Source organism: Salvia splendens, chromosome 9, assembly GCF_004379255.2.
Source record: "Salvia splendens isolate huo1 chromosome 9, SspV2, whole genome shotgun sequence".
Classification (NCBI taxonomy): domain Eukaryota; kingdom Viridiplantae; phylum Streptophyta; class Magnoliopsida; order Lamiales; family Lamiaceae; genus Salvia; species Salvia splendens.
The window spans coordinates 26,216,040-26,240,894 of NC_056040.1; the positions used below are offsets into that span (position 1 = coordinate 26,216,040).

The 24,855-nt window shown below is 39.0% G+C and overlaps 2 protein-coding genes across 2 annotated transcripts; both read left to right on the plus strand.

Annotated features, from left to right (window-relative positions):
- The first annotated feature begins 2,605 nt into the window (after nt 1-2,605).
- LOC121749357 (wall-associated receptor kinase 5-like) lies at nt 2,606-3,933 on the plus strand. Its single transcript, XM_042143932.1, has 2 exons — nt 2,606-2,669; nt 2,753-3,933. Exons 1-2 carry the CDS (start codon nt 2,606-2,608, stop codon nt 3,931-3,933), a joined length of 1,245 nt encoding a protein of 414 aa, XP_041999866.1.
- Nucleotides 3,934-11,824: 7,891 nt separating this feature from the next.
- On the plus strand, nt 11,825-14,768 carry LOC121749358 (putative wall-associated receptor kinase-like 16). Its single transcript, XM_042143933.1, has 3 exons — nt 11,825-12,716; nt 13,188-13,364; nt 13,445-14,768. Exons 1-3 carry the CDS (start codon nt 11,825-11,827, stop codon nt 14,623-14,625), a joined length of 2,250 nt encoding a protein of 749 aa, XP_041999867.1. The 3' UTR covers nt 14,626-14,768.
- Nucleotides 14,769-24,855: the final 10,087 nt, after the last annotated feature.

Below are 24,855 nucleotides of genomic sequence, written 5' to 3' on the forward strand. Positions count from 1 at the left end.
GCTTGAGGACTTTCGGTTGTAAAGCTTTTGCTCATGTGAAGCAAGGTAAACTGGAAGCAAGGGCCCTAAAATGTGTTATGATTGGATACCAATCGGGTGTGAAGGGCTATCGGTTGTGGTGTGTGGAGCCAGAAAATGAAAGAGTTGTGATAAGTAGGGATGTAACTTTCTGGGAAGGTGAGATGCCTTTTAAGAAAAATTCAGAGACTGCAGTAGATAGTTCTGGATTTGAGGTGGAGATTGGGGGAGTTCAACAGGAGCAGCAGGATGAAGATGAAAGAGAATCTGAGTTTCCTGATGCCTCTGATCTTGGACAACCAACTCAGACGGCAGCAACACCAAATGAGCCAGGAAGCTATAAGCTGGTTAGAGACCGAGGTAAAAGGATCAGAAAGCCACCAGAGAGATACTCTGATGCTGAGTTCCTGTTTTATGCATTACTAGTAGCTGAGGAAATAGAGTTCTCAGAGCCAAGCACTTATGAAGAGGCTATGGACAGTAAAGATGCAGAAAAATGGATGCAAGCCATGATTGAGGAGATTGATTCACTGCTTAGAAATGGGACTTGGGTGCTGGTGGAAAGGCCCAATGGTAGAAGGGTAGTGAGTTGCAAATGGATTTTCAAACAGAAGCTGGAAGGAGCTGATGGTAAAAGTGTCAGATTTAAAGCAAGGTTGGTTGCTAGGGGTTTCACACAAGAACATGGTATTGACTATGATGAAGTGTTTTCACCTGTTGTGAAACACACTAGTATCAGAATCTTGTTGGCTATTGTTGCAAGAAGAGATTGGGAGCTTGAACAACTTGATGTCAAGACAGCCTTCTTGCATGGAGACTTGAAAGAAACCATCTATATGGCACAACCAAAAGGCTTTGAGAGGCCAGGTGATGAGGAAAAGGTGTGCTTGTTGAAAAGGAGCATATATGGTCTGAAACAAGCAAGTAGGCAGTGGCATAAGAAGTTTGATGATCACATGGTTAAGAGTGGTTTTCTGAAATCAAGCTATGATGAGTGTGTCTACATTAAGAGTGTAGGTGGAGCTGCTGTGGCATACTTACTCTTATATGTGGATGATATGCTCTTGGCTGGAGCAAGTTTGAAAGAAATTCAGAAAGTTAAGGCTGATCTCAGTAATGCTTTTGAGATGAAGGATTTAGGCTCTGCAAAACGAATTCTGGGTATGTCTATTTTCAGAGATAGAAAGAAGAGAGAGATTGTGTTGTCTCAAACTGATTATGTGCAGAGAATACTCAAGAGGTTCCAGATGAGTAACATCAAGGAAGTCTCAGTTCCTATGAGCCAACAATATAAATTGTCTGCAGACCAGAAACCAAAATGTAAGGCTGAGGAAGATGAGATGAGACAGATCCCTTATGCTAGCATCATTGGTAGCATCATGTATGCTATGATTAGCACAAGGCCGGATGTGGCACAAGCTATTTCAGTAACAAGTAGATATATGTCCAACCATGGTAAGGAGCATTGGGCTGCACTGAAGTGGTTGATGAGATACTTGAAAGGAGCATCGGATGTTGGTATTCTGTTCAAGGGAGGAGAAGACCATGAAGGGGATGCTTTGGTTGGCTGGTGTGACTCTGATTTTGCTGGTAACTTAGACACCAGGAGATCTCAGTCTGGGTTCCTATTTACTTTGTATGGATCCGTCATCAGCTGGAAAAGCAGCTTGCAGGGAGTGGTTGCATTATCAACCACAGAGGCTGAGTTCATGGCTATGACATCTGCTGTGAAAGAAAGCAAGTGGCTAAAGGGGATTTTGGAGGATTTTGGTGTAAAGCAATGTAGTGTGAGCATTGGTTGTGACAACAACAGTGCATTGAGCTTGGCTAAGCATCAAGTATATCACGAGAGGAGTAAGCACATAGACGTGAGGTTGCACTTCATTAGGGAGGAGATTGAAAGAGGCAATGTGAAAGTCTTCAAAGTTCACACTTCAGAAAACCCAGCAGATATGTTGACTAAGCCATTACCTAAGGAAAAGTTTCTGCTATGTTTGAAACTGGTGGGACTGGAGAGGAGGAGTTCTGGTTGGTGACTCCGCTATCACAGGTGGAGTTTGTTGGTAGATTGTGATAGCTTCGGTTTTGAGCTCGGCTGTTGAGTTCGGTTTTTGAGCTCGGTGATGGTGTTCGGTGTCAGAGCTCGGTGTTACGAGCTTAATCGAGTTCGGTGTTAGAGTTCGGTAGTTCGGCACCAAGTTCGGTAGCTCGGCAGCTACGTGGTCTGGAGAGAACGATCAAAACATGAAGAAGAGTTCGGCTGTTATAACAACTCGTTTCAACAGCCGTTGGATGTACTTAGTTAGTCATGTTTAATCCTGACCGTTAGATGGAAAATAGCCGTTAGTTAGTTTTGAGCTTTTAATAGTTTGTTATTCTGCTTTATTCAGTAACATTTTTCATCTTCCGTTTCTGGTGAATAAAATTCTCTTTCGATTTCCAAGTCTTGATTTTTCCTCTCCCAACACTCGACAATCTGTAGCTAGGATTAACAGAGACTGTACATGATTGCAACAAGGATGCAACCTGCACTAATACAATAGGCAATTACACGTGTACTTGTCCCAAGGATTACGATGGTGATGGAATGGGTGAAGATGGCTGCAAAGAGAAGGCGCCCAAGGATATGAAGATTATTTATGTCTTGATTGGTAAATATTCTTGGTTTTATAAGTTTCATATTAATCATGGTTTTACAAGTTTCAAATTTTGGCTTTTTGAATTTTACAAATAGGAGTTTCAGCTGGGTTCGTTTGTCTACTACTTGGCATCATCCTCCTCTACTGGGACCTCAAGAGACGATCACAGAATAAGATGAAGCAGAAATTCTTTCTCCAAAACGGCGGCCATATGTTGCAAGAGAAACTCACGACCAGAGAAGCCTCACCAGACATGGTCACCATTTGCAGCTCATCCGTGCTAGAAAAGGCTACCAACAGCTTCCACAACAACATGATCATTGGCAGAGGCGGCTTTGGCACTGTGTACAAAGGAGTTCTAGCGGATGCAAGAATAGTTGCCATCAAGAGGTCTATAAGAATGGATCCCACACAAATCGAGCAGTTCATCAACGAGGTTGTTGTTCTGTCTCAGATCAACCACAGGAATGTAGTCCGGCTTCTTGGTTGTAGCCTAGAAACAGATGTTCCGCTTTTAGTCTACGAGTTCATCAACAATGGCACCCTTTCTTCGCACTTGCACAATGAGGCTAAGGCTCATGCTCTTGATTGGAGCACGCGTCTAAGGATCGCTGCAGAAACTGCAGGGGTTCTCTCGTATCTGCACTCTTCAGCTTCTACTCCAATTATACATAGAGATGTCAAGCCGGATAACATCCTTTTAGACCATAGGTTGACGGTAAAGGTGTCAGATTTTGGAGCATCAAAGCTGGTTCCTATTGATCTCGCGCAGATAACCACGGTGGTGCTAGGAACTTTGGGATACCTTGATCCTGAGTACATGCTGACGAACCAGTTAACAGAAAAGAGCGATGTTTACAGCTTTGGAGTTGTTTTGCTAGAGCTAGTCACGGGGCGTAAAGCATTGAGTTTTAATAGGCCGATAGAGGAGAACAGTTTATCCAACTATTTCCTTTATGTACTCAAGGAGGATTTGTTGGTAAAAATTATTGATGAAAAAATTGTGGGTTTGGAAAATATGGAGCAGATATATGCGATTTGTGAACTAGCGAAAGAGTGCTTGAATGTGAAGGGAGAAGATAGGCCTAGTATGAAGGAGGTCGCAATGGAGCTGGAAGGGCTGATACTGCGAAAGAAGCACTCGTGGGCCACAAATGTTGGTGACGAAGAAGAGATGAAGTCTTTGATTCCGAATGATCATGATGGAACTAGTGGTGTGGGATATGATAGTATTGGCATGGATCATATTGTTTTGCCAATTGATGGAGGAAGATGATGTTTTACTTTGAGCATTTATATGTGTGTATTGATATTCATGTTGAGTAAGGAGATACAAATTGTTCTTTCAATTTTGTGATCAAGTAGTTGTTTAATTTTATAATTTTGTTACATATATTCTGAGTCAGTGGCGAATCTAGAATTTTTGGAATTGGCACGTAGTAGTGGTCAGTTTTGCATCGAAGTTGTTGGTGTTTTATCGCAATGAAGTCTTCTTATTCAGTAATTATTATCCTAATCATGCAAGAAATTTAGAACACTTCAAATGAGTAATTGATTATTAATCATTAGCTTATTAGTTTGTTTCTTAATTATGTAAAGTATTGAACTGTCGATATTATGCAGTATGTTAAGAATAATTTCACTAATAAACTAATCTTTGTTTTGCTGTTAAATGTTGTACTACATATACTATACGATTGCTCGGTCAATGTTTAAATTTCTATATGGAGCCTAATCTTTTTAGAATATACAAATGAATAACCAAAGAAAATGACATATTTTCGCTACCAAAATAAAATGGGCATTTGCAGATGAAGGGAGTTTCTTTAGATTTTTTCAACGTATTCATGGATTTTAGGCTTAAACAATGACCACATATACACACTTTTTGGATTCTAGTATGCTCTTAATCACCTATAAATACAAGAATGTTTTCTAATTTTTGACTTTAACTAATTATACTCCCTCCGTCCATTCAATATGTCGACATTTTTGAGTGGCGCATAATTTTAAGAAGAATTATTAGGTGAAATAAATAGAGAACAAAAAGTAATTGAACATTTAGATGAGAAGAGAGGATCAGAGAAAGATTTATTTTCAAATATAAAATATGGACATATTTAAACAAATTAAAAGGGGAAATGTAGACATCTCAAATGAGATTGATATGGAGTATTATTTAGGTTAAAATACTTAAACGTTTTAAACCATTGGAATAATGTACTCGCCATTGTTGAGAAATTTCCAAAAATTTGAGTTATTCGCCTTGAAATTTGGACTCATTACACGTTCAAAAAACGAAATTTATGCATTTTTCGTCATAATTGAAAACGATACTATCAATGCTATCATTCTCATCTTCACCATGCAGCCGCATGTACACTCCCATGCACGTCATCCACACACAAACTCAGCCATGAAGTCAAGAAGAGTTAGTTGATGAGTTTGTTTCAGAGTTAGTTAAATGACAGCTGGCGTTAGTTAAAGTAGTTGGTTTTCTATTAGTTAGAACAAGTATTAGCTATATTAGCTGCTCTTTGTAATCGTTTTAATCAATTCAATAATAATTCAGTTTCTTCTCCAAAATATCTTCTCTTCTCTCTCCCTCGAGTTCTTCATGTTCATGGAGTTCTTCATTCAAAGATCTAATATGGTATCAGAGCGGGCCCAAGTCGATGATGGTTCTCTCTTTATCTCTTATCTACCTCACGAGTGGAAGACCGATGTCCTTTCCGGTCCACATCGATGATGGTTTCTCTTGCATTGCCTACCCACGTGATGGAAGACCGATGTCCTTTCCGGCCCACACGTGAGGGGGCGTGTTAAATCCTCTAAATTCTGTCCCACATCGACTTGGTGAAGATCCCATCTAATCTATATAAGTGTGGATAACCCTCCCCCTTATGAGGCCTTTTAAGGGGTGAGTGACCCATTTCTAATATGGTATCAGACAACATCACTCCTTTCCAAGCCCTCTTCAAAAAGCCTCCCTCATACTCACACCTTAAAATCTTTGGATGTCTTTGCTTTGCATCCACACTAGACAAAAGCAGAAACAAATTCTCTCCAAGAGCTACAAAGTGTGTTTTCATTGGATATCCTTCTGGCTATAAGGGATATAAGGTCATGGACTTGGATACCAATGACATTTTCATAAGCAGGAATGTCACCTTCCATGAGTCTGAGTTTCCTCTGTCTTCTCAGTCTCAATCTAGCTTCCCCACTGATCTATCTCATACTCTCATCCATACTCCTTTATCCTCACATTCTTCTTCTGATTCACACTCCATTCCCACCATACAGCCTCCTCACATCACTTCTCAATCAAAATCTGGCAGAAACATCAAAACCCCATCCCATCTCTCTGATTACATATGTAACTCAGTGACTTCTACCTCAAAATATCCCATCTCATCATATTTTTCTTTAGCCAAACTTTCTTCCCCATATCTGAAATTCATTGTTCTGCTTTCCATCCTCACTGAACCTTCATCATATAACCAAGCCTCCAAATGCCCAGAATGGGTTTTGGCAATGCAAGATGAACTGAAGGCTTTGATTAGTAACAACACTTGGCTGATTACACATTTACCACCTGGTAAAATACCTATATCTTGTAAATGGGTGTTTAAAATAAAGTTCAAGGCTGATGCATCTGTGGAAAGATACAAAGCCCGTTTAGTTGCAAAGGGTTTTACTCAGCAAGCCGGTGTGGATTTTCATGACACTTTTTCACCGGTTGCGAAGCTAACCACAGTCAAGATGATGATAGCTTTAGCTGCTATAAAGGGATGGACCTTGGCTCATCTAGACATAAATAATGCTTTCCTATATGGTGATTTGGATGAGGAGATATACATGACTCTTCCCCCCGGTTTGATTATTTCTGATGCACCTGCTGGCTCGGGTCAGCTCGTGTGTAAACTCAAAAAGTCTTTATATGGCCTTAAGCAGGCCTCGAGACAATGGTACCTGAAGTTTTCTCAGGTTTTATCTGGTTTTGGTTTAACTCAATCTGCCTCTGACCACTCATTCTTCTACAAACACTCAGAGACTGGACAATTTTTTGGAGTAGTCATCTATGTAGATGATATTTTGGTGGCTAGCAGTGATGAAAGTCTCATTTCCAACTTTAAGGATTTTCTTGGCAGTCACTTCAAGTTCAAGGATCTAGGCAACCCAAAATATTTTCTTGGTATTGAAATAGCAAGAAATAACACTGGACTCTTCATCTCTCAACACAAATATGCTATGGACCTTGTGTCAGATGCTGGTCTTCTTGGTTGCAAGCCTGCTCACACTCCCATGGATCCTACTAAACAGCTTCAATCTGATGCTGGGGAACCCCTCTCTGACCCCACGGTTTACAGAAGGCTAATCGGTAGGCTTGTATATCTTTGTATCACTAGACCCGACATCACCTTTGCTGTCAACAAGCTCAGTCAGTTTCTATCTAAGCCATGCTCTGAACACTTGGCTGCTGGTGAAAGAGTCCTCAGGTACTTGAAAGGAACACTAGGCCACGGTCTTTTCTACTCATCTCAATCAGATTCTACCCTGAGCATTTTTTCTGATGCGGATTGGGCCGGCTGTCCAGACACAAGACGATCCATTTCTGGTTTTTGCCTCTTTCTTGGCACTTCATTGATTTCATGGAGATCAAAGAAGCAACACACAGTGTCTAGATCCTCGGCTGAGGCAGAATATAGAGCTATGGCTCTTGCTTGCTGCGAAGTGGTTTGGATCGTTGCTCTTCTTCAAGATTTTGGTTTGAATATTAAGAAACCAGTCCCTTTGTACTGTGATTCTCAAGCCGCAGTCCACATTAGCACAAACCCTGTGTTTCATGAGCGCACGAAACACATTGAGATTGATTGTCATACCGTGCGAGATAAGATCCTTGAAGGAGTCATTACAACTGTCCATGTCCACAACAACTTACAACTTGCCGACATCTTCACCAAACCATTGTCCACTACTCCATTTCAGAACTTGTTGATCAAGATGGACTTCAAGAGTTTATTTAGTCCATCTTGAGGGGGCCTATCAATGCTATCATTCTCATCTTCACCATGCAGCCGCATGTACACTCCCATGCACGTCATCCACACACAAACTCAGCCATGAAGTCAAGAAGAGTTAGTTGATGAGTTTGTTTCAGAGTTAGTTAAATGACAGCTGGCGTTAGTTAAAGTAGTTGGTTTTCTATTAGTTAGAACAAGTATTAGCTATATTAGCTGCTCTTTGTAATCGTTTTAATCAATTCAATAATAATTCAGTTTCTTCTCCAAAATATCTTCTCTTCTCTCTCCCTCGAGTTCTTCATGTTCATGGAGTTCTTCATTCAAAGATCTAATAGATACCATACGAAAAATAATTGGTTGAATAAAAACAATAGTAAGCAATAAGTATGTGTCTATGTGTTTTGATTGCTATTATTGGCATTCTTTGCAGTAATAGTAGTATATAAATAAGCCATAACTGAATTTTCAAAGGTTTTTGAATAATTTATTGGACCATTAGTTGGAGCAGAATTGAAACATATATTCAGTTGACCCACCAGAATAATGGGATTTTCTCCGAAGCAAGCTATTGATCGAGATGAAATTGGATTTTACACAGTATTAAATATTAATCAATGACGCTTCATCTATATTTATTTAAGAAGTATAATACTCCATTCACTTTGTCTTCGCACACAATTGTTTCTTTATATATAGTGTTGGTAACATTCGTTTTCGATGCAACGTAAGCCGAGAAGTCAACGAAATATTGGGATATTCTCTGAAGCTTGTTGTTAATCAGTTTAAAGAGGAATGGAATTTATGAAAAAATGATTTGAATAAAGATAAGAGTAAATGCCAAAATTGGTTTTAAACATATGACCATTTTACGATTTTGGTCCTAAAGATTATGTTTTGAATTATTGCTTCCCACACATTTCAACTCGGGCCAAAATCAGTCCATTTTAGACGATTGCGTTAAAAACTAGCGGTCAACGAACGATTAGTGAAATTTTGACTAACTTAGAATATTAATCCATAATTAACTAAAAAATAAGAAATTCAGTTTATCTCTCTTCTTCTCTCTCATTCCATCTCTCTTCTCCTCTCTCGTCGGCACAAATCACACGAACTCCGGCCACCAGCTCCAGCCTGACGGTAAAATCACATGAACTCCGGTAATCAATTTGTGCTTTATGACCAATTTTAGTTCTATATTAATTCTGCAGTCCTCAGTGAATTATATTGGTACTTGCACAATACAATAAAATTAATTGGTAATTTCATATTCCATCCGTCCTTTAATAGATGTCCTACAAAAGATGTCATATTTCCTTTTATGAAAAAACACCCTCTCACATTAATATAAATATACCATTTTCTCTCTCCACCTAACACACAAAACAACATCTCCTTAAATCTCGTGTCATTCCCAAAGTATGTCATCTATTATGGGACGAAGGGAGTACTATTGGTCTGAGATTGCATTCCCATTAATTGAATATTGCTTCCTAATGAGTTCAGTTTTGCAAGCGTAGTAATTGTTGTGCAATGCTTCACATATTGCAGTACAAAAACAGAAAACATTGTTGTTTATTCCCTGACTACCTTTCATCTTAAGCATCAGAAATGACGAAAATACTCACGTCAACAATTTCCAATACGTTAGACTGCAATCACACTCTATTCTCATAATTTAATCCTAGGCGTCCATATAAGAGATCTAACGAATGGCTTGGTTGTATGGTGTCACCATAGTATGCCCCTACATAAATATTGCATAAACTCCAAACTGATTTGGACAGTTAGAAAATGTCAACCGATGACAAAATAACAGTTACTCCATCTGTCCCAAGGAAGATAACCCCTTCCTTGGGCAGCACGAGATTTTATGCAGCTTTATTTTGTTTGTTAAATGGAGAGAGTAAAGTAAGAGAGAGAATAAAGTAGAGATAAAATGTGTTTCCATTTTTAGTAATGAGTCATCTTGGTTGGGACAAACTAAAAAAGAAAGTGATTCATCTTTAATGGGATGGAGGAAGTACAAAAATTGTCAAAACAGTATCAACGGTTGACGTTGTTTTGATATCAAAATCTTGAAATTTTACAATCATTAACATTGTTTTGGCACATTGAGGAATTCGGAACTTATACACTGTATAGAATTTCCATTTTATTCTATCCAATTAGTTTATTTTAAACCAATTTGGATAGTTTATTTTAAACCAATTTCCTTATTTATTACATCTATTTCTATGACTGATTTGCCCCTCCTATAACGGTAGGGGAAAATTAGACGTATTGTTTTTTTTTTCCTTATTATCATTTTAAGAATGACAGTACATAATTTATTTTATTCTTAAAAATTTGGCACTATTATTGAAAGATTCGTGCCAAAATTTTAGATGAAATAATTATTTATAATATTTAAATGGAAATAAATCTTTTCATCTGCTTTAAACTATCATAATATTATAACGATATACGAACATTTTACTTTTTCTTTGGCAAAATGTTCTTACATTTTGAACTTCTCTTGCATTACACCATATGGAGTAATACATAGTATTTGTATATATTTTTACTATTTTCTAAAAATTATTCTAGTGTCATTAATATTTAACTTTTAATTTCCTAAATATTATTGTAGTACATATTGGTAAAGATTTCAAATTAGAAAATTTGTTTGTTTACAAAACCAAAATAAAAATACTCTGTATTAACAAATTTCAAAAAACAAGAAAATTTATGTAATTAGATACGAGCATATATAATCTCTCATACTTTATCCACTTTTTCTTCTTATCTCTCTTACTCTATCTACTTTTTCTCAACCTTATTTTACCAATTTCTTATTAAAACTCGTGCCGATCACAAATGGGACAATTTTTTGTGGATGTATATAGTTGCTGTAAGTACTAATAATAAACTGGATGACATTTGATAATTGGATATTGTTGGACTGACTCCCAGTGATACAACCTTCTAATTTATAGTCTCTACAAAAATCGATAAGAGCATAAAGAGTTGATATTATTTATATGCTAGATCATTATAATTTTGATATTATAATACTAAATTATTTTTTTATTAATTTAATATTATTTTTTATAGTACGTCAAATAAAATCATAATAAAGATAATACGATAATGATAACCAACCCATGAAACCCAATATGTGGTGTATCCTTTAGTGATATGACTACCACTTAAATTCGTATATAAAAATTAATTATATGATAAATTCTTATATTTTGAGACTTATATTATAAAATTATTTCAGGATTTTTTTATATTTTATAACATATCAAATAATATAATAATATAAGTAATTTGATGATGATTCATGAAAGGTCATTGCATCTCATAGGCCGATCGATAATCACATATGCATGTGACATCCTTCGACTGTATTACTAATTCAAATATCAAACACATACTGGAAGCATTATGTTTTCTTCCGTGTAATTTAAACAATAATGTCATCAAATGAACATATATTTTTCATTTTTTTTTTCATATTTCTACATGTGTTATAGTATTATACAAAAAAATATTTGAAAATAAAATTTCAGATTATATTCCAAATCTGAATAAGTTTATGGAAAAGATGTTTATAGGAATTGTTTTCAAATTAAAATGGGTTGAGTATAAATTAAATATATAGGAATTTTTTTCTAAAAATAGCAAAATTAATCCTAGAATCATTTTATAACATAATATATTATTGTATTTTTATCAGTATTTAATCTGTTTTTTTTTATTTTTAACTCTTTTTACTTCTCTCAACTCATTTCATATTTTATGTCAAAACTAGAAAAAATTATGTAAAACTAGTTGCTTAAATTTCTAAAAGTCAAACGTTTTTTCGTAGAAATAGTAAGCATTTTTTAAAAAAAAATCTAGTCAAGGTGACTGGGTTATAAGGTAAAATGAAAGGTGCCATTAAAATAAGTAGTAATTCCTTAATTTTCAAAAACTGATAGAAAATGACAAAATTATCCTAGTGTTGTACTTATACATTTACATACTCCATTAGTCAATGACAATTGATCCATCAAATTCAATATTTATTTATTAAGTAAAATATTCCATTGAATTTGACTTAGCATACTATAGTTTCTTTATATATTTGTGTTGGTAACGAATGTAATTTACTTAACAATGGTGTTTGAGAGACCCATCTTAATCTTCATATTGGCCTTCTCCACACCAACACTGGTATTTTCATCATCTCATTACAATTTCCCAATAGCTAAGCCTAATAATCCCAACTGCAACGATACCTGCGGCCACATACAAATCCCCTTCCCTTTCGGCACTACACCCGAATGCTCCTTCGCAAGACAATTCCGTCTCACTTGCAACCACACAGCTTCCGATCCTCCGAAGCTGTTATGGTGGAACACGAATTTCGAAATCACAGACATATCCCTCGATGGCCAGTTCACGCTCATGAAGACCATAGCGCATGACTGTTATCAAAGCAACGGAGTCCAGTCCTCCAATTTCAGTAGCGGGATTCGGCTTCGTCCCCACTTCACGCTGAATAATACCGCCAATAAGTTCACTGTCTTGGGGTGTTCTGCCATCGCTGCTTTTACGGGGATTAGTCTCAACCAGACCTTTATAACGGCCGGTGCCGCCCTGTGCAGCTCGGAGGCTGATTTGAGTGAAGGGACGTGTAACGGCGCGGGCTGTTTCCAGATTGACATCCCTACCGATGTGTCGGAGTATGATGTTGTAATCATGAGTCTTACTAATTATACTACTACTTCTGGCTTTAGTAACTGCACTTATGCGTTTGCGGTTGAGAGGTCTGCCTTCCGATTTTCCAAGGATAATCTCACTAACTTGTTACCCCGTCAAAGACTTCCTGTGGTGGTTGATTGGGTCATCGGGAATGGCACGTGCCAAGATGCCCGGAGAAACGCCACCGGTTATGCTTGCGTCAATGCAAACACCACCTGCTATCACCCCACAAATGGCCATGGCTACCGTTGTCGTTGCGAGGATGGCTTTGAAGGAAACCCATATCTACCTCAAGGGTGTATAGGTATTACAAACTTTATTACTCTTTTTAGACAGTTCCTTACAGTGTCCACAATAGTGCCGCGGCGGCGCATTTCCGATTTTTTTTATTCCTTTAATTTTTTTCTATTAAAACCTATTCCTGATTATTTTTTTCATTCCATTCTAATTACTATATACAAACAATTGATAAAATAATTTGATTTGTAGCGGTGGCGTGACTATGCTACTATTGTAGAAACTCTTATAGTTATGAATTTTAGAAATAAGAAAATGTTTGAATAATTTTTAAGGAAGTGGACCCCACTATCTATTAATACAACTCTTCCACTGCATTTTCTCTACCCTCTCTTATTTTACCTACATTAAAACTTGTCCCTTCAAATTTTGAGGGACATAACATAGTGGAGTAGTATTACTTTGCTTTCTCTTTGTATTAAAATATTATTACTACTATTAATGGTGACGTTGAACCTGTTATACTGTATGTTTGCAGATATCAATGAATGCTTAAATGATACTTTACATGATTGCAACAAGAAAGCATCCTGCACCAATAACATAGGCAATTACACATGTACTTGTCCCGAAAATTACGAAGGAAATGGAATTGGTGAAGATGGATGTAAGTGGAAGTCTCCCAAAGATATGAAGATTGCGTATGTCTTAATTGGTAAAAATATTCTTAGTTTTATAACTGACCTTATCATGTTTTAATCTTTGTAATACGAGCTTCATGATATAAACAAACAGGAGTTGGCTCCGGGGTCATTTGTCTGCTACTTGGCACCATCCTCTTTTACTTAGAGCATAAGAGAAGATCACAGAATAAGATGAAGCGGAAATTCTTTCACCAAAACGGTGGGCATATATTACAAGAGAAACTCGCCAAGAGAGAAGCGTCACCGGATACGGTCATCATTTTCAGCTCATCCGAGCTAGAAATGGCCACCAACAGCTTCCACAACAGCATGATCATTGGCCGAGGCGGCTTTGGCACCGTGTACAAAGGCGTTCTAGTAGACAGAAGAACAATTGCGGTCAAGAGGTCTATAAGAGTTGATCCTACACAAATCGAACAGTTCATCAACGAGGTAGTTATTCTGTCTCAAATCAACCACAGGAATGTAGTAAGGCTTCTTGGTTGTTGCCTAGAAACAGATGTTCCGCTTTTAGTCTACGAGTTCATCCCTAATGGCACCCTTTCTTCGCACTTGCACAATGAGGCTAAGGCACGTGCCCTTGATTGGAGCATGCGTCTGAAGATCGCGGCAGAAACTGCTGGGCTGCTCTCGTATCTTCACTCTTCAACTTGTACTCCCATTATACACAGGGATGTCAAGTCGGACAATATCCTCTTGGACCACAGTTTGACAGTTAAGGTGTCGGACTTCGGAGCTTCAAAGCTTGTTCCAGTTGATCTCGCACAGCTATCCACAGTGGTGCTGGGAACTTTGGGATACCTTGATCCTGAGTACATGCAGACGAACCAGTTGACTGAGAAGAGCGATGTTTACAGCTTTGGAGTTGTTCTGCTGGAGCTAGTCACGGGGCGTAAAGCATTGTGCTTTGATAGGCCGATAGAGGAGAAGAGTTTATCTAACTATTTCCTTTATGTACTCAAGGAGGATTTGTTGGTAAAAATTATTGATGAAAAAATTGTAGGTTTGGGAAATATGGAGCAAATAAATGCGGTTTGTAAGCTAGCGAAAGAGTGCTTGAATGTGAAGGGAGAAGATCGACCTAGTATGAAGGAGGTGACAATGGAGCTAGAAGGGCTGATACTGCGAGAGAAGCACTCGTGGGCCACAAATGTTGACGACGAAGAAGAGATGAAGTCTTTGATTCCGAATGATCATGATGGAACGAGTGGAGTGGGATATGATAGCATCGGCATGGATCATATTGTTTTACCAATCAATGGAGGAAGATGATATTTTACTTTGAGCATTTATGTGTTTTGATATTCATGTTGGTTCTGGTGATCAAATTGGTCTTTCTATTTTATGCAAAGATCTTGTGTTGTTTTGTATCAAAATGTTTGTTTGAATTAGTTGATATATGGTTGTTTCTGTTACTTTTAGCTTGGTCTAAGAGTTGTCGTATTCACATGTTATTCCGATTTAAAACGAGTTGAATCTTCAAATAATTTTTTGAAGAATTTGTTGCACCGGTAAAATTTTGAAATATTTGTTTGATCATTTCCATCATGATTCATGACAATATATATTAATGTCTCAACTTCACCACTTGTAATATAACTCTAGTATTTTGTAATCACGTCATATAAATATCATCATGTGTTACATCGTACACTCCTAAGGCCATCCACAACGCTGTTCCTATATCGTTCCTAAACCGTTCCTTAAACTACTATTTGCGGGCCCCACTGTACTTTTTTACTCAATTCCTTAACTAAGGAACGGAACCTGCAATCCTCCGTTCCTTAACCGTTCCTTAACCGTTCCTTAAATTACTATTCATTCAATTTCATTTTTTATTTTTATTTCCAACTCAATTCAATTAAAACAAACACACTTTAATAAAAAACAAACACACTTTATTAAAAAACACACAACATTAACTTAAACTTAAAAAAATAAAAAGCACACAATTAAAATCCTAAAAAAAATAAAAGTACACAATTTTAATAATTTCATCCGCCAAAGTTTGTCCAAATGTGCTCAATTAGATCCTGTTGGAGTTGAGTGTGTGCGCTAGAGTCGCGTGTCCTTGCACGAATAGATAACCGTTCTTGTATAGACGGATGCGCTCCACTTCGAGGCGGACTACTTGCGGTTGAGCTTCCGGGGGATTCGGAGTCGAACCAATTTCCCGCCTCGGGTCCTTCGTCTTGGACAATCATGTTGTGCAAGATTATGCACGTATACATGATGTCGACCATGTTCTCCATGAACCACGTACGAGCCGGGGCTTTGATGATGTTGAAGCTAGCTTGGAGAACCCCGAACGCCCTCTCCACATCCTTGCGAGCGGCCTCCTGCTTCTGCGCAAAAAGAGTCTGCTTTGGGTTCGCAGACCCACTGGACGTCTTCACGAAGGTAGGCCACTTCGGGTAGATGCCATCGGTGAGATAGTACCCCATTTTATAAAGCCGATTGTTGGCTACGAAGTTGATGGCCGGCGCTTTACCATCCAAAACTTCGGTCAAGAGGTCGGACTGGTGGAGCACGTTTACGTCGTTGTTCGACCCGGGAACCCCGAAGTACGCGTGCCAGATCCAAAGGCGGTAGTCGGCAACGGCCTCGAGTATAACGGTTGGGTGGGTGCCTTTGTGGCCGCTCGTGTAGGACCCCTTCCACGCCACCGGGCAATTCTTCTATTGCCAGTGCATGCAATCGACGCTGCCGAGCATCCCGGGGAATCCGTGCACTGTTTCGTGAAGGTCGAGTAAGAACTGACAATCGGTCGTGCTTGGCCTCCGGAGAAATTCGTCGGTTTAGGCTGCCCGGACGCCTTTGCAGAATTTGAGCAAGCACATTCGCCCAGTGCTGTCTCCGATGTGGAGGTATTCGTCGAACATGTCGGCCGTTTGTCCAGTCGCAAGCTGGCGGATTGCTGCAGTACATTTCTGCAGCGTCGTGTGGCTGGGACGGCCGACCGCGTCGAACCCTTCCTGGAAGAACTCTTCCCGGGCTGCCAAAGTATTGGCGATGTGGAGAAATAACGGTTTCCCCATGCGGAAACGGCGACGGAAGTACTTATCTCCCCAAACCGGGTTATCGCAGAAGTAGTCGCGTACTAACCTTGCGGCGGCTTCCTCCCGGTTACGATGGATGTACGTACGGGAGCGTCGTTGGGGCGGCGCGGCTTCTTCCTCCTCCCGTCGTCGATCTTCTTCAAGTGATTGTTCCAATATTTGACGCATTTGTTCAAAAGGATCCATTAGTTTGATTAAATTTGGGAGAAGAAAAACAGAGTTGATTTGAGATGAAAATTGGGGTGGAAATAGAGAGGATTTGAGAGGAATAGATGTGTGTTTGTGAGTGAAATGAGTATGAAATAGGAGTATTTATAGAGTAAATAAATTAAAAATAAATAAATAAATAAATGAATAACGGCAAAAAAAAACGGTAACAATACCGTTGCAATTTTTTTTTTTATTAAATTCGATTTTTTTTAAAAAAAATGAATTATTGCGTCATCGTGACGACGCCCACTCGCGGGGCAGCGAGTGGGCGTCACGCGTCGAATGGGAGGCCGCCACGTCGCCTCAGCGCGTGGCGGCACAGACCGTGCCGCGTCTCGTGCCGACGGCACCCGGGACGGCATGGGAACGGAACCGCGACGAAACGCAGCGCCGTAATGCGTTCCGCTACGGTTTCGGAACGAAACGCGGAATGCCCGCGGCCCGCGTTGCAGGTGCTCTAACTATATTAGATAATTGCCGAAACCGTAGCGGAACGCCCGCGGCCCGCGTTGCGGGTGCTCTAACTATATTAGATAATTGATGACACGCTAACATTTATACTGTATTAAAATGGAACTAGGTTCACAAGTTGGCCCTTTCCTAGCTAGTGGAATTTGCTGATACGGGATGCATGCGTTCCCCTCCCTTGACTCTTTCTATGTAACAAATTAAAAACAAATCATCAAATGGCAAGTAGGTATGAATTACAAATTTCAAAAAATGCCACATTCGCTAATTTAATTTTAGCAGTTATATAAAAAATTATAATTTACATTCCTCATTGTATCAAATCTTCACCATGTCATACAGCTGCTCATCTATAAATTGATCCCACATTAACATAGTGTGTACTTCTTATATAGAGAGATATAGAATTTTAAAATTAAGAAAAATAGAGCAAAACATAAAAAGTGAGATGGATGAAGTTAGAAAAACCTAGCTCGGAAATTTATACTCCCTTACTCCCAAGATAAGCGAGTCATATTCCTTTTTGGGATGTCCCACTATAAGTGAGCCATTTCCTTTTTTAGCAAAAAATCATATCTCTTTTTTATTATCCACCTACTTTATTCTCATTTTACTTCTCTACTTTTCTCTCTCTCATACTTTACTCTTTCTACTTTAATTCATTAAATATCTATTCCTAAAATCCCGTGCCCAAAAAAAGTGCTTTGCTTATCTTGGAACGGAGGAAGTATATAATACTATTGGTTTTATAATAAAATGTAACTGAAATAGTAAGACATTTTATAGCGGACTAAGGTCCTAACTTAAATGCTTGCATGTTGTAGTAGATTTATGGTATGTTGTTGAATCTCGGGGAAGATGGATGATGCACGACGACGTACATATACATGTACGATGATGTAGACGTAGATATATATGTAAATGTATAGAGCCATAGAGGGGTGATGCAAATTTTGTTTTAGAGGGGGCTTTATTAACGCTGATAACCGAGAGCTGTGGAATTTGAGAGACACATGTTTGGGAGAAGATGTTTTTTATTTATTTCAGTGTAAACTTGATGCACTATTTATTAGCACTAAAAATACCTGCAAGCATACAGGGTAGATCTAGTATAGCTAAAGGTCAGTACCGGATATCGAACACAGGGAATAAGATTGCAACTGGCTATCATATACTAAGCGTCATATACTATTTAGAGACACGGAGAATTTTGGGTTTTGATTTTATAAACTTGACATAAATATGAACAAATATAAAAATAAAATAAAATAGACAAAGCAGGCTAAAGAATGTAGAGTTTTAGGATACGACTACTACGACCTAGTGATGATTGATCTCACAAAACCTTTACCTATAAGTGTCTCCAGGATTATTAGGAAAGTCGTGATTCTAAGATAAGCCCTCTCTCGAGTGCACTTATCCAGTAGATTAGACTCTAACTATCAAAGTCTCCTTCCAATAGATTAGATTCTAAGTCCTTATGGTTCCTAAGACTCAAGCCCTCACAAAGGGTCCCCTCTCTCGAGTGCAGATAAACCTATGTGTTGTACTCGTTCCTTTTACCACGTAAAACTAGCTATCTCTCGATTAATCTAGTTAACGAACATAGTTCTAAAGTTGGCCAGACAAAAGAACAATAAAAGCACAAGAACAAGCAAAATAATCACAAGAGCTAGGAAAAGGTTCAATTCAATCAATCAAAACATATTCATAATAATTTTCACCAAACAAATCTACAAATGATGTTTAACTACTCATAGACAAGTAGTAAAAACAAGAATAATAGCACTAGATATGAAAGAAATCGATAGAACCCAAGGTTGAATCTTCAATCTTCAATCGTTTCTTGCCTGGATCTGCAGAGCTCCGCTCCAATGGAAGATGGATGAGTTATGTGTGAGAGATGGAGTGGAAGAATGTGTAGAGGGAGGAGGATTGGGGCTCTGAGATGTGGGAGACGAAAACCCTCGGTCTCTTTTATACCCGGGGCGGAAATACAGACGTAAAGCCTCGCAGAACACATCGCCCGGTCGGGCGATTTTAAGTCGCCAAAATGCCCGGTCGGGCAAATTTTCTGGAGTTCGCGACTAAAACGCCCGGTCGGGCGTTTTCCCCATAAAAATCGCCCGGTCGGGCGTTTCCTCTGAAATCCTCCAAAAGCATTGTCTTCGTCTTCGAAAGGGCTTCGCGTGAGTATCTTGCACGCCCCCATCGGAGTCCGGATGAGAGAGTTATGGCTATTATACGAAAGTCGCGCATTGAAGCGCGGATGACTTGAATAATATAGTGGGCGATTCTTCCTTCAAGCTCGTTTTCAAGTCATTTTCACCTGTTTTAGCTCCAAACACTCGACAAACTCGTCAAAACACTAATTAGTGTATGTGTGGATAAAAACCTAAATTAAACACCTTAAATCATCAAAATCACCATCTCATTACCCACAACACCATCCTAAATTATGAGTTTGTCAACTCCCCCAAACTTGCATATTTGTTTGTCCTCAAACAAAACAAGAGAAAAACTAATAAAGAAACACGGATGCTAAGAACTAGACTTCATAGTTGCCTCAAAAATTGTAACAAGAAATAAAGAGTTTGACAAGAATACAAATCAAATCAAGCAAAGCTTATTAGTGCATTTTCATTACTAGCTCGTTGATCACCTTGAAGTACATGCGCTCACAAGTGTTTAGAAGTGTGTTTATCACTCACTCACAAAGTGTATATTGGAAAAAGTATATGCTCTCAGATCATGCAACATGCAAAGTTTACCATAGGCTTGCTCGAAGTCTAATCTCTCCTCTACTTTATGTGATTAAAATCAAAAATCCGAAAGGTCTTTATTTAAGGTTATAATGTAGGCTTTTTGGTGAGGTGAGGAAATATGGCTAAAAAGTGACTAAACCCAAACATAACAAAAGTGATCAATTTCTACTACATCAAACTTAGCACCCCACCAACAATTCATATCTCAGTAAATTCTAGACTTAGTCTAAATTTCTTCTCACTTCCCAAATTCCTTTGATTTTTTTTTTATTTTCCCTTTTTTTTTCTTTTGCACATCCTCTCTTTTTTTTTTCTTGTGCACGGCCAATTATCTTATTCAAACCACAGATGTCTATGCACTTTTCACAAGTAAGCACACTACTTTTCTTTCTACCTTATCTCTCCGACTCTTTTCACTAGATATGAACTAACTTTCTTCAAGAGTGTATGAATATTCCCCTTTATTTAGCTTTCAAAGAAAAAGGCTTTAAAGGCTCAAAATGGTTAGCTAGGAAAAATATTTTGAGTAAGGTCAATAATTTGGATATATAAAGTAGCTAAGAAGGATGGCCTAACGTCCTCTTTTATCATTTAAACACTTTGCAGACTTAAGCAGACTAGGAGCAAGTTCTAGAAACAAATACATGAATACAGATAAATCACACAAGGAAGAAATCTATGGCTCAAGTCTCACAAGGTTTATGCAAGATTCAAGGCAAACAAGCAATTCATTATTTATGCACATTTTCATTAAACCTTCAAATCAATGCATCAAGTCAACTCAATCAACACAAACATTTAATCGTAGGCAACTCGGTCTGATGTTCCTAAACATGAGTATTTCTAAATTTTCTTTGTTATGCTCATGACAAGATTCACCCCGGGATTATTAAAAAAAATTAACAAAAACAAGCAAAAACAACTAAACTCAAGGTCCACCACTTCATCCCCCCAAACTTATTCAAAATTAAATTAAGAATAAGTTTGTAAAGTCGGTATGGACATGAGTAAACTAAGAAAACACATTAAACTAAAACAAAAAAAAGAGAAAAAAGATACCGATGTTGGGTTGCCTCCCAACAAGCGCTTGGTTAACGTCTTTAGCTTGACGTTCTTTGAAGCTCAAAAGTTAACCCCCATTCTCGGGATTTCCTTTAGGATGCCTTTTGTACAGGAGCGGAGGGTAATCCATTATTGTGCTCCGTGCTCTCCTCAAATAGCAACCCTTGTAAAAACAGATAAAGAGAAAAAAAAAATCACAATAAAACTATACAAGATATTAAACTCTAAATTAGTATTATCAACCGTTCTACAATAGCAGCTTAAAGCAATAATATTCCCCGGCAACGGCGCCAAAAACTTGATGCACTATTTATTAGCACTAAAAATACCTGCAAGCATACAGGGTAGATCTAGTATAGCTAAAGGTCAGTACCGGATATCGAACACAGGGAATAAGATTGCAACTGGCTATCATATACTAAGCGTCATATACTATTTAGAGACACGGAGAATTTTGGGTTTTGATTTTATAAACTTGACATAAATATGAACAAATATAAAAATAAAATAAAATAGACAAAGCAGGCTAAAGAATGTAGAGTTTTAGGATACGACTACTACGACCTAGTGATGATTGATCTCACAAAACCTTTACCTATAAGTGTCTCCAGGATTATTAGGAAAGTCGTGATTCTAAGATAAGCCCTCTCTCGAGTGCACTTATCCAGTAGATTAGACTCTAACTATCAAAGTCTCCTTCCAATAGATTAGATTCTAAGTCCTTATGGTTCCTAAGACTCAAGCCCTCACAAAGGGTCCCCTCTCTCGAGTGCAGATAAACCTATGTGTTGTACTCGTTCCTTTTACCACGTAAAACTAGCTATCTCTCGATTAATCTAGTTAACGAACATAGTTCTAAAGTTGGCCAGACAAAAGAACAATAAAAGCACAAGAACAAGCAAAATAATCACAAGAGCTAGGAAAAGGTTCAATTCAATCAATCAAAACATATTCATAATAATTTTCACCAAACAAATCTACAAATGATGTTTAACTACTCATAGACAAGTAGTAAAAACAAGAATAATAGCACTAGATATGAAAGAAATCGATAGAACCCAAGGTTGAATCTTCAATCTTCAATCGTTTCTTGCCTGGATCTGCAGAGCTCCGCTCCAATGGAAGATGGATGAGTTATGTGTGAGAGATGGAGTGGAAGAATGTGTAGAGGGAGGAGGATTGGGGCTCTGAGATGTGGGAGACGAAAACCCTCGGTCTCTTTTATACCCGGGGCGGAAATACAGACGTAAAGCCTCGCAGAACACATCGCCCGGTCGGGCGATTTTAAGTCGCCAAAATGCCCGGTCGGGCAAATTTTCTGGAGTTCGCGACTAAAACGCCCGGTCGGGCGTTTTCCCCATAAAAATCGCCCGGTCGGGCGTTTCCTCTGAAATCCTCCAAAAGCATTGTCTTCGTCTTCGAAAGGGCTTCGCGTGAGTATCTTGCACGCCCCCATCGGAGTCCGGATGAGAGAGTTATGGCTATTATACGAAAGTCGCGCATTGAAGCGCGGATGACTTGAATAATATAGTGGGCGATTCTTCCTTCAAGCTCGTTTTCAAGTCATTTTCACCTGTTTTAGCTCCAAACACTCGACAAACTCGTCAAAACACTAATTAGTGTATGTGTGGATAAAAACCTAAATTAAACACCTTAAATCATCAAAATCACCATCTCATTACCCACAACACCATCCTAAATTATGAGTTTGTCAGTGTAAGTCATCGGTTCTTCTCCTATACGTAGGGAAGAATACAACATATTTTTGGTATGAAATCAATCTATTCTAGGACCTGCTATTACAAATCAAATTACACATCTTTCTCCTTTAATGTCGTTCCTTCCTTTGGCAAGTGATTTACTTTTGGTATGTTTGACACTCCCCCTCAAGTTGAGCAAGGGTATCCCTATGCTTAACTTGTCCAATATTTCTTTGAAGACCTTTGGGTGAACGGCCTTGGTCAAAATGTCTGCAAGTTGTTCTTCTGAACGGACAAACGGGAATTCCAAAATACCTCCTTCCAACTTTTCTTTGATAAAGTGTCGATCAACTTCCACATGCTTCGTTCGGTCATGTTGTACGGGGTTTTCTGAGATGCTAATGGCAGCCTTGTTGTCGCAAAATAACTGGCTCTTCCGAGTAGGTGGAAAGCCGATTTCTGCGAGCAGTCTTCTTAGCCACAGGATTTCCATGAGTCCACTTTTCATTCCTCGGAACTCTGCCTCGGCACTAGATAGGGCTACCACCTTCTGTTTCTTACTCCTTCAAGTAACCAAGTTTTCCCCGATGAAGGTAAAGTAACCTCCCATAGACTTCTATCCACCGGGTTGCTTGCCCAGTCGGCATCGGTGTATCCATCAATCTCTAAGTCTTCTCTATTTGCTAGGAATACTCCATATCCTACAGTACCTTTCAAATAACGCACGATCCTCAATGCGGCTCCATGTGATTAGCTTGGGGTTGATGCATGAACTGACTCACAATGCCCACGGCGTATGCAATGTCGGGTCTAGTGTGTGAGAGATAAATGAGTTTTCCGACTAGCCGTTGGTACCTTTCTTTGTCTTCGAGTTCCGCTCCTTCCTCTATCTTCAAACCATGATTGGGGATCATTGGAGTGTCTGCGGGCTTGCATTCGAGGAGTCCTGTTTCGGCCAACAGATCTAGGACTTACTTTTTCTGCCTTAGGAATATTCTATGTTTGGATCTTAACACTTCTATCCCCAAAAAATATTTTAGAGCTCCAAGATCCTTCATCTCGAACTCTTTAAACAGATTTTCCTTCAGCCTCTGGATTTCCTCTATGTCATCCCCTGTGATAATCATGTCATCAACATAGATAATCAGACATGTTACCTTGTTATCCCTCCTTTTTGTGAAGAGTGTGTGATCGGAATGGCTTTGTTGGAACCCATGCTTGAACATGGCTTGGCAGAATCTGCCGAACCAGACCCGAGGAGACTGTTTCAACCCGTACAAGGTTTTCTTCAGCCGACAAACTTGGCCTTCTCCAAAGTCTCCGGAGAACCCTTGTGGGACTTCCATGTATACTTCCTTATTCTCTTCTAGCTCTCCATGGAGGAAGGCGTTCGTCACATCAAACTGGTGTAGATTCCAGTCTTTGCATGCTGCCACCGATAATAGTGTCCTCACAGTCTCCATCTTAGCCACTGGGGAGAATGTCTCTTCATAATCCACTCCATATACTTGGGTGTAACCTTTGGCCACAAGTCTTGCCTTGTATCTCTCGATTGAACCGTCTGCTCTCCTTTTTATAGTGAATATCCATCGACATCAAACTGGCTTCTTTCCCGTTGGCAACGTACATTTTTTCCCATGTGCCATTCTTTTCTAGGGTGTCTATCTCCTTCTTCATGGCTTCCCTCCAGTGCTTATGTTTACATGCCTCCTCAAATGTTTGTGGAATGTCTTCCTTTTAATACAGGGCTGTTTCGAAGGCTCGGGCCATTTCTGATAGATGACTCTGCGCAATATTGGATACTGCGTACTTGGCCTTTCTCCCTTTCCAGGGGGCACTCCCCGTGTTCTCCTTGGAGGCAACTCGTATGGATCTCTTGGCTCTCCACATCTTCCGCTTGTTTCACATTCCACATTGTTGCCCCTATCAATGTTAGTGCCGTCTGAAGGTATATTATCAAAATCTAAACTGTTTACCTCAGGAATCGAAGGCGGGGTTAACGGCTGGTTAGTGTCACTTTGTTCGACGTTTTGTACCACGGGATTTGACGGCCTGGTGGTGTTACTAACTTCCTCAGGTGGACCAACGTCTGTGACCGGACTTGGCTGTGACTCTCCCCCTGTTTGTAATTCCCCCGATGGCTCTCCCCTTAAGTGGTAGTTTTGAGTATCTGGTAGTCAATCTAGGAGGTCATATTCCGGGCTATTGGCTGAAGGCTCCTCCCCCTGACTACTAGAT

What these genes read in the sequence shown, in the direction of transcription:
- LOC121749358 (XM_042143933.1), top strand. Translation starts at nt 11,825, where the DNA reads ATGGTGTTTGAGAGACCCATCTTAATCTTCATATTGGCCTTCTCCACA. An exon ending in TCTACCTCAAGGGTGTATAG is followed by an intron (nt 12,717 to 13,187) that starts GTATTACAAACT and finishes GTATGTTTGCAG; the next exon opens with ATATCAATGAATGCTTAAAT. An exon ending in GATTGCGTATGTCTTAATTG is followed by an intron (nt 13,365 to 13,444) that starts GTAAAAATATTC and finishes ATAAACAAACAG; the next exon opens with GAGTTGGCTCCGGGGTCATT.
- LOC121749357 (XM_042143932.1), top strand. Translation starts at nt 2,606, where the DNA reads ATGGGTGAAGATGGCTGCAAAGAGAAGGCGCCCAAGGATATGAAGATT. An exon ending in GATTATTTATGTCTTGATTG is followed by an intron (nt 2,670 to 2,752) that starts GTAAATATTCTT and finishes TTTTACAAATAG; the next exon opens with GAGTTTCAGCTGGGTTCGTT.